The sequence below is a fragment of the Pungitius pungitius genome, chromosome 10, assembly GCF_949316345.1.
Source record: "Pungitius pungitius chromosome 10, fPunPun2.1, whole genome shotgun sequence".
In the NCBI taxonomy this organism is placed as follows: Eukaryota; Metazoa; Chordata; class Actinopteri; order Perciformes; family Gasterosteidae; genus Pungitius; species Pungitius pungitius.
In genome coordinates, this window is record NC_084909.1 from 7,251,115 (window position 1) to 7,261,408 (window position 10,294).

Consider the following 10,294-nt stretch of genomic DNA (forward strand, 5'->3'; position numbering starts at 1 on the left):
ATGTTTGACTCTGTGCCATTTGGTCATGTAAAATGTTCTGCCCCAAAGTTTTAATCGGGAGGTTGTGGCATCAGCTGAATAAAAAAAAAGCAAATACAATCATAGCAGCAATTTATTTTATTTGATATCAAATTCAACCTTTACACTATACTAATTTATGATTTATCTACACGCTAATAAGGATTTCAGATAATGTCAATATTATTTTTATCGAAAGGAAATGTAGGTCATATTTTCACAGATAATGTACATGGGGATTTGAGCAAATAAAAAAATGGTTGTCAATTTAGTAGAAAAAATAAAATACAACCCATTGTTTTTATGCTCTAAAACAAAGTAAAAGAAACACTTCAAATGACAGCCCATTCAATGTGTTGCGAAAGAGCTAAAACATAAGAGGACTATATAAAAGTATATATATATATATATATATATATATATATATATATATATATATATATTATATATATATATAAGTAACATTTTATTACAGAAGCATTAACTTTCTCTTTCTCACACAAACACACACACTACGATCTCAGGGCACAACGAGCTTTGTCGAGGATTTCCTTTTTCATTTTGGGATAATTTGGATGAGCAGCCAAAACCTGTAGATGAAAGCAAAAGTTATTGTCAGAATGAAACCAGATCAAATCCTAAAAAATGTGAATAGGTGTCTCACCTTATGACACACATCTATGGCATCAACATGCCTCTTTGCTTTTAGGTAGTTGAAAGCCAGCTTGTATCCTAAAACAAAAAACAGCCATTTCCTGTTAGAAATATCATTTGTATAATACATTTTGTCTGTTGAAATAGAAATGTGATTTTGGCTGTGATACCAATAGTTGGGTTAGTTCGATTTCCATATTTCCAAGCCAGTTCATAGTTAAGAGCTGCATCACGGAATGCCTGCTCCTTTTCCATTATGTAGCCCAGATACTCGTAAGCCTTACAGCATGACTGTGGAGAAAAGGACAATTATTATCACATTTAAATTTACAAAACACAAATTAAAATAGAAAAAAAGGGAAGATTTTTTTTGTGGGAATCGTACTGCCTTGAGAACCACATAACATCCAAACGTGGACAATCATTACAGGCCGACCTTGTTATGATTGAGGCATCTCTTCAACAGGTCCCCGGCCATGTCGTACTTCCCCAAATGGATGTAGATGTCCGCCAAGAGCAGCCAGCTCTTCTCAAACTCATCGGCATCGATGAGGCTCCAGTTCATCTTGGCGATGCGTTTGAGCTGGTTCCTGGCTCGGGGAGTCTGTTTCAGCATCATATAAGCTGTCGCCATGGCCAAGAGTGCCGGTACGTGGTCACTCTGAAGGCAAACAAAGACTCCCGGTTAGACAGGATCAGTGTGACGGCACCTCCCCCACGATCCCACGTCCACACCTAAACCCTACTGACTTCACCGCTTTTGAATAGTATTTTCACACAATAATATATCTACTATATTAACATTCAGCCTGCTACGGTGAAATATAAAGTGTACAGTTCAAATAGAATTAGTGACATTAAGAAGGAGCTTGAACAATGCACAGCTCCCGGGGGGGGGGGGGGGGGGGGGGATCTAACTTCGCACCAAATGGAGTTTACTTACTTCACTGTTTGCAATCTCTGTGAAAACACTAAGAGCTTTCTCCACATTGGCCTTTTGTTTAGTGGCCAGAAAGCAGTAGTTCTCCAGGATGCGGAGTTGTGTGTGTCCTCCTGGTGTCTGGGGCTTTAACTCCTTCAGCAGCTTATCCGCTGTTCTCACGGCGAGCTGCTCGGACTCCTGCTTCTCCGTGGAATTCCTGGTGAAAGAAAAACGTGAGAATGAGACAGAAGTATTTGCATATTATTTATTTTGATTTGGAATCGTATGCTTCTACTGCCACTCACCCTATTTCACCATCTAAATTCTCAAACACTTCTCCTCCCATGGTGTCATTGTCAGGGTTTAGGTAGATTTCAATCATGTTGTACACAGCGTTTTGACCCCAATCGTTGTCTTTCCTTGCTTTGTTGAAGTGCCGCAGAGCTTCATTGGGTTGTCCTGTGAACCTGAGCAGCAAGTCTAAGTTTAGCCCCAAATCTTAAAATGGATTTCACCATTTTTTGAGGAAAAGGTCCTCCAAACTCACCACAGATAAAGCCCTTTGCAGTAGTTGAACCCAGGGTCAAATTTAGTCCTGGATGAATGTTTTTCTGCCATGTCAATAAATCGGGGAACTTCTTCTAACTTGCCGGCCCTCCTCAACAAGTCAATGAGACGCGACAGCGTTGGGTAGTTGTCTGAAAGCAACAGGTGTGAGTTAGTATGCTGAACATTTAGAAAAGGTCAACTCATCAGTTCACATTTACATCCGCCGCAAATGTTTTGAAACGTGGCTCCGATGCACCTGGTTTGCGCTCCAGGAGTTGTTGGAAGTGGAAGACGGCCTTCTCGTAGTCCTGCTTCCTAAACATTATGTCAGCCATCATCTAAGGACAAACACATGTAAGAAATGACTTATACGTTCCCTAAAAAAGGTCACGGTGAAAACTGTGGTGAAAGAAAGAGAAAACAAACCAGAGTTGCGTCTTCGTTAAACTGGTCTTTCTTCAAAATGACGCTGCACTGCTCCTGGCACGCGTCAACCTCACCTAGAGTGAGGTACAACCGGGCCAACTCCAGCATCACCTAAGAACAGCACGTCAAACCATTTTCATTTATGTGACGGCACCCTTGTTGGAATAACGTAGGGCACATAAATCAGACCTTTAAGCCCAACTATCAATAACTGAGATCACAACCACAAGCACCAGACTCCAAAAGATACCAGTGCTTGTTAACCACAGCTGCAGTGAACACACAGGATGTTTTTGATTCGGCTGCACTGACCTTGCGATCGGTCTCACAATACACAAGAGCTTCTTTGTAGAATTTGACCGCCCTCTCATAGCCCCTCTGACTTGTGTAGTGTTTCGCGATCTCAGCGCAGATCTCGGCGGCGAGCTGTTTGTGCGCGGGGACGGCGTCGGGCTGCTCCAACTGCACCCGCTTCAGCACCTTGGCCTGCACATCCCGGGCCTGTGGGGGGGGGATGTCTTTGGTAATGTCTTTGTTCAAGTCATCATCAAACCATTTAGAAAGAAAATGCCGCTATGCAATATGTGGAAAGATGACAAAGACAGCCGCACGGCAGCAGCCACGTACTCTTTGCAGGGAGAGTAAAGCTTCCTCGATTTTGTCCACCTTGTTTTGGACCTTTGCCAACAGCACCAGAGAGCGGCAATCATCTGAGAGCGCCAGCACTTCGCTCACTTGGTACGTTCGAAGAAAAGAAAGAAAGGAGTAAAAAAAAAAAGCAATAAAACAGTTTGGGATTTAGCTCTACAGTTCATTGTATTTGCTTACTTTCTTATCCGTTTTTTTTTTCATCAAGTTGTTTGTACTTTTTTGTTTACCAGTGCACAAACAATCGTAGTGACTAAATTCTCTGACGGTGTGTTTGACGTCAGGGGGTCACTGTGTGTGTATTACTGTGACGTCTAGAGTACCTGATTCATGGGCCAAAGCTTCATTTAGAACTCCCTCACAGCGCGGGTATTGCTTCATCTTCATCAGCAGCTCAGCCAGGTCGTAGCGCAGGAAGTTCTGCTGCTCCGTCTTCAGGGCTGCTTCATAGTAATTTATTGCCTGTGTAACAGCAGCCTTGTGTGAACACTGTCATTTCTTCGCATGAGTCAATCATGTTCATCGATTTTTTAAATAGGTATAAAACACAAACCTTCACGTAGTTATGAGTCTTGACCAGGGCTCTCCCAATTTTGCTGGCTAGGGCACCATCTTTGGGGTTTTTCTTCAGAGCTTGCTCATAAACCTCAATGGCCTTCTCAGGCTGGGGATGAAAACAAATTGCGTGGCAAGTGTTTGAATGACGCTGTCTTAACTGTCATCACAACCAGAGTAGTAGTAGTGGAGGGTGTGCTGGGAACTGTAAGGTTGGTGGTTTGAATCCTGGCTGCCCCATGTGCCATGTTGAGGTGTCCTTGAGCAAGAGACCCATCCCCTAATTGCTCCCTAAATGTAAAAAAAAAAACGGCTAAAAATGCAATGTAAGTTGCTTTGGATAAAAACGTCAGCTAAATGACATCTAATAATAATGTAATGAGTATGTGTCAATAGGCCTGACATTGCGAGGCCCGTCTTGCCTCCCATTAAATCACGCAAACCTCCTCCTTTTGGCTTCATACTACTTACTACTCATCCTACTAAGAGAAACATCCGAGGATCCTCTCCATGAATGTTTAGAACGGGATAGTAGAATTCTAATACAACTCACAACGGTAGTGACCTTACATTAAAGAGGCTACACATTTGAGTCCTAACATATTTTATAATAATATCATCATGAAGGGCTTTTTAGAAAATGTATAAAATACTTAGTATAAACCCTCCATTAATGTGGTCTTTTAAAGCATGCAGCACGTAGCCAATATCCACATAAACATGGTTGTAAAAAAATGACACTGATGAATCACGTTCACTTACTTCTTGAATGTTCATGTAGGCATCACCTAATAAGAGGTATGTGTATGGGCTGGGCATCTTCTCTACCATTTCCCTGGAGAAAAGACAAAGATATCACATACACTGCAATGAAATGGTGGTCCGAGGCTCTGTTATGTTCTCCTGCACCTCAGCTGTTCATACGGAACTAAAGGCAACTGTGCACATCTCATCTTCACTGGATAAATGGCTTTAGTTAATCAAACAAGCATTTACGTAGCGTTACGTTCCAGACCGAGTAAAGTCGCTGATATGTTCAGCTACTATCTTAGAGCGACATTTCAGTAAGCTTTTTTTTGTAGATTTGGATCCATATGTATTGCTCACCTGAAACAGCTGGCATACAGACGTTTGTCTTTCCTGTGGTTCAGATATATGTATGCCATTTTCTCCTTGGCTTGGATGTAGTATGGCTGCTCGGGGGTAGTGTTTCGGAGCATACTCAGTGCCTGCTCCGTATCTCCTCGCAGCAGGGCCAAGTCCGCATTGGCAATGGTGACACGCAGCTCCTCAGGCGTTCCCGAGAACTCATTGATGGCATCTTGCATCACCTTTGCTGCTTCATGCTGAAGTGTGAAACCCATTCAAAAGTGTCTACTATTTTTCGTACAAGGCCAGGCAAATGTGAAAAGCTCAATAGTGAGAAGAATATTGTATATTCTCAAAGCAGAGTACATTGCTTCTCATCAAAAAATGAGACCAGAAGAGCACACATAACACTCATAATGTTACCTGTTCTCCGTTGAGCCACAGGGCCTCAGCTAACTCCAAGAAGACAGAGACGCAGTCAGCAGGACTCAGCACAATCTTCTTGTTCTTGGATTTGGAGGATCCAGCTCTGCGGATACCTGGAAGACTCATGGCCATCTGCAGTGTCTGAATAGCCTCCGTCAGCTCACCCATTTTCTTCTTCGCCTGAGCATTGATCAGGTGGTACAAGGGATGTTCTCGTATCTGAAATGGAAAAGACGTCACGGACATGCAATCCATACAGAAACATATTACAAATAAATGGGATTTTTACATGTGCCCTCTTCAAATAACAATATTAAGAAGCCAAAACACTGGTTACCTTACCTCAAAGTTATGGCTGAGGCAGAGCTCAAGAGACTGGGAAGACAATGGGAAGTTACCCTGCAACAGATGAATCTGTGCCATTAGCAGATGAGCATCTGCATAGGAAGGACACTGGTCCAGACAACGTTGTAGACTGCTCTGAGCAGCTAAAACGTCACCTGAATGAACACGGAAGCAATGTAGATTTTACAAAAAAGCATATGCAGTAAAGATACCAAAAAATATTTGAAATGCAGCACTTACCAGACTGATATCTGACTTTTGCTAGCAGGAAAACACCTTCGGGGAGACCTGGTACAATCTTGACTACAGTATCCAACAAGGTGGCACAGTGCTGAAGCTGGGGAGCCGGAGGCTGGCCCTGTGCTGGAGGCTAAAACAAGAACAGTCAAAGTTGTATTTACTGCAGAAACAACGTTGTATTTGGAGTTTCAGCACAACATATGAATATTGTAATTATTCTATCCCTAAATGGGTGATAAAAAATAATTTCAAGCTAAATAAATACTAAACTCACTGAGGTTCTCTTGCATTATCCAAATTGAAGGCTCAGAAGATATGTTGACATTTAAGAACCAACAAACAGCCCAGAATAGATGATTCTTCCACTCGTACCTTAGCAGGACACAATGCAAGATACTCTTTGACAATCTCCAATAGGAAGTCCGGGTTCAGCTTCTCAAGGTATTCCACTCCCAGAGGTAGGCCCTGCAGAGTGGAAAAGTGGGTGTCCACGGCATCATTCAGCAGATTTGTCACCTCTTCCTGGGAGCGGCGCTTTTTAACCGCCAGCAGAGCACGTAGGTAAAGTAGCTCCTGAGGGAAAAATCATTTTGAATATAATTATAGAAGGGAAGTAAAATGGTTGGTTACAAGAAAAGAGGTAGTGTAAAGTAGTAGAGTTTAGGCATAAATTACTCTACATCATAAAGGAGCTTACCCCTGATTTTCCAATAGATTGTTGAATCTCTGTGAGAAATTCTAACTGTTGTTCTGCATCTTCAAGTTGGCCCTCTATCAACTGGCAACGAATTATCCCTGACAAACGTAAATTACATTTTTTATATCTTCAGAAATATATTTTTTAAAGTATGTATGGACCTACAGTGTCATGGAGACAACAGGTTAATAACTTGTACACGTTACCAGTCAAAGCAGAGACACTTGTCTCGTCCAAAGCCATGGCTGTCTTGTACCACTTCATGGCCTCCTTGATTCTGCCCTGAAGCACCATCTGGTAGCCCAACTCCGTGGCTAGATCGGAGTCCCCTGATGCCACAGAGAAGGCTCTTTCCACCATCCTAAACGTCTGTCCAATAACTTTCTCATTCCGTCCACACTACGAGAGAAATGACAACTGTAGACGCTGGGATTCCAAACGAATGAAAAACTTATTCAGAGGTAATGAGGGCCAAAAATGTGGCAATAAAGAATTTAGAAAACAACTCTTGAAAAATGGTCTTACAACCCGGGTGAAGGCAAGAGACATCCTGTAGAAGAGCTCTGGGTTGTGTGGTTCCAGGAGCTCAATGCTGCCGATGAGGTTTGAAAGCTGCTTTACCGACTGCCAAGGGGGATATAAAAACAGCTTTTGTAAATGGACCAGCAGTTCCATCGTGAATTTCGGTATTTACAATGCTTTTTGAATTCCTGCTGTACGGCATCAATGTTAAAATATTTATTTTACCTCAGTAATATCTCCATCTCTACATAAAGAATGTAGAGCCAGCATCCGTAGCGCCTCCAAATTATTTGTATCCTTCTGTAAAATCCTGAAATATGAAACAATGTGTTGCGGATCAGGTCCATCTGCTGCATTTTATAAGCTTGGAATTCTGCAATAGTAATGGACCACATGGCACGGCTGCCATTAAGCTCCAAATCAAGTAATGTTGGAACTTGAAGTCTGCCAGATGATGTAAAGTTGACTTTACGCTACCTGAAAACTCCAACTTCTTCATTCTGATTTAGCAAAACCTGCAGCAGCAATCCTTGAAATTGTGTTAGACTTCTGCCCTTTGGCTCAAAAGGCCTTTTTATGCGGCCTGACCGTGGCCAACATCCAGAAGGGCGAGCACAAACAATGGCGTAATCAGTATGCGCTGGTTTGACGCATCGCGCCAGTGTTTCATTTGCACTTGAATGCTTTGCCATTTGTCGAAAAAGGCCGTGTTTTTTTTTCGTGACAGTGATAATGAATGCTTTTGCGCTCGGAAGAGACATTGTTACTCTGAAACAGGCTTGCACCAAGACGAGTTCTGTCCATGACTTGGGAGACACATCCGAACCACCTCACCTGTGTGATGCATTCATGGTTTGCTCCCAGTCTTGAAGGCTGAGCAACAGTTTCATCTTCTTGGTGAGTGCAGGCAAGAAACCAGGAAAACTAACGATGACCTTGTTGACTATCTCCAACGCTCCGGAGTAGTTCTGACGATATTCATAGTATTGGGCCTAGGACAGATGAAACCAAATTGAAGGTGTATCGTACCCCGATGCTAGCACGTGAATAGAACTCTTCCTTTAGTATTCCATATGAACAAATCGCCTAAATGTCTAAAAGAGATAAACTCAGAACCAAGAGTGTTGATTGCAACGTCAGGTTACAAAGGAATTATTCAAATGTTTGACTGTCCAAATTGACTGAAAGATACTTCATGTAGTAAACAAGAGTAGTAAAAACAGCCAACGAAGGTGGTAGCAAGGGACACATGCAAAAAAAACCATTCAATGTGGATTTGTGATTCCTATCTCACCTTTCCCATCAGAGCAAAAACATCTGCCTTCTCTTTCAGTCCCTCATCAAAGTACTTTCCAGCCTTTCTGGCGTAGGCGTCTTTACCAGATGTCACATCTATCCAGGCTTTTAGGATCATCCCCTGGACAACAATTATTATCATAGCTTTACCAGAGTGCAAATAGGAGACAAGCCATAACGTCCATCTCATCATTACATATACTCTAAGATGCAAATGGCAAAGCAAAGCCCAAACTTATGACAAAAATGAACTTCTCACCTCTCTAGAGCCACTGGAGAGTTTAATCATTCTCTCTGTGTACTCTCTTGCCTTATCATTTCGCCCTAATAGCCAGAGAAACATCCCAGCGTAGTACAGACTCTTGGGAGATGCACTTTTTCGATCCTCCTTGACCTTGGCATCGAGTTCTTGGATGACTTCTCTCTCTGGGAATACAAAGACACTTGCATTTTATCAGCATATATGTCCAGTCGTGTGTGCAGGAAAAGAGTGGCATTAATAAAAAAGGACTACAATGGCTCACCCGGATTTGTCTTTTTTTTCTCTGCATAGACGAGAGCCATCAGCGTGCAGAGAGACACGTCTCGACTGTCTCGTATCGTGTCCAACTCCATTGAGGCTTCTTGAATTTGATCTGTAGCATAATGAGGACAGAATGACAGCTAGCAGAGAACACAGTCGAGTGACTTAAACAGCTAATTTTGTAGTATTTTCTTTACTTCTCTCAAGCCCACCTTGCATCAGGGTGCCGTATGCATGGTAAAAAGTATAGATGGGATCATTGTCGAATTTCTTCTGAGCTGCGGCTGAAGCGTTCACGGCGTGGTTGAAATACTTTTCATAGCAATAGCATCTTATCAAAGCCTGAAGAAAAACACAGTGGAGACAATGCGTGTGCACGTTAGAGGTTTACGGGAGGAGACAGTTGACGTTACTGCTTAAACAAAGTGACACCAGGAACCATGGGCTTAGCTTCAGTATGTCAGCGAATAGTTACGGACCCTTAACGTTATATAAACGACTGGCCATATCACGAATCCCTTTACCACGTATCAATTCAATAAACGTCACGTCATGTACCTATCATTAAAGTCTAACTGGTAGGTTCTTTGTAACATTTTGAGATAATCCCAAGTGGCTTTTTGGAAGCGTTAAAGTCATGTGGAACCTTGGGTCGCTGTTTTGGGGTTCGCTTACCAACGTTGTTTCTTCATCCTCCATCTTGGCTCATAGGCTTGTGTTCGAAGGATAATCGTGTTAAATAAATAGCAGGTAATTTACCGTGCCTGCGTTGTAATTTAGCAAAAAAACGACATTATTGTTTTTTACGGTGTGTTTTCGCCATCTTGGATCAACTCCTTCAGCGTTACCCCGGTAACTTGGTAACAGCTCAATGATTCTCGCGCAATGATTTGGGACGGTGATGCCTGACAGACTATACTCTGGGAATAAATACACCAGGATCGACACTCTCTCTCGAGCTGGTGTCACCTCCCTGTCTCCAGGTGGCGCACTCAGCCTTTTTATAAAATGTGACGTAACTACTTTCAATGATAATAATAATACTTATAATAGTAAACATTATAATTCTAAGGTTAGAAATTTGTAAGGAGCATTGTTATTGTCAACAAATGAATGAATTGGTAGATTTTACCCTGTCCCATTATTTTATAAGAGGGCACTCCTCATTCCTTCTAGGACATTTGAAGCAACAAGCAGAAAAATAATATTGCATATAAGGTAGGTTACATCTACTTTGAATATATGGAAATGATTTCAAGGAGCTCACTGGCTTGGGTTACAACATAACTTTGGATTACAGATAAGTTATTGTTAGATTGGCCCACTGCAACACTGATAACCATCCTCAGTAAAGAAAGACATGAAGGTCAATATATTATCTAAT

General features: G+C 42.1%; 1 protein-coding gene across 2 annotated transcripts; it reads right to left on the bottom strand.

Moving 5' to 3' along the window:
- Window positions 1-467: 467 nt before the first annotated feature.
- Window positions 468-9,763, bottom strand: ttc21b (tetratricopeptide repeat domain 21B). Of its 2 annotated transcripts, none has more exons than XM_037488768.2 (29): window positions 9,586-9,763; window positions 9,123-9,252; window positions 8,912-9,022; window positions 8,647-8,813; window positions 8,386-8,508; window positions 7,926-8,083; window positions 7,317-7,401; window positions 7,095-7,193; window positions 6,776-6,968; window positions 6,570-6,667; window positions 6,245-6,445; window positions 5,873-6,002; window positions 5,630-5,787; window positions 5,285-5,506; window positions 4,880-5,118; window positions 4,535-4,607; window positions 3,771-3,881; window positions 3,541-3,679; window positions 3,197-3,303; window positions 2,882-3,070; window positions 2,570-2,680; window positions 2,400-2,481; window positions 2,142-2,292; window positions 1,900-2,061; window positions 1,616-1,811; window positions 1,109-1,333; window positions 843-963; window positions 683-750; window positions 468-608 (listed from the first exon to the last, which is right to left on the bottom strand). In XM_037488768.2, the coding sequence occupies exons 1-29, from the start codon at window positions 9,607-9,609 to the stop codon at window positions 531-533; spliced, it is 3,951 nt and encodes a 1,316-aa protein (XP_037344665.2). In that variant the 5' UTR covers window positions 9,610-9,763; the 3' UTR covers window positions 468-530. The 2 variants fall into 2 exon arrangements, with proteins under 2 accessions (XP_037344665.2, XP_037344664.2); XM_037488767.2 differs by having other exon boundaries at window positions 9,108-9,252.
- Between the last annotated feature and the right edge of the window lie 531 nt (window positions 9,764-10,294).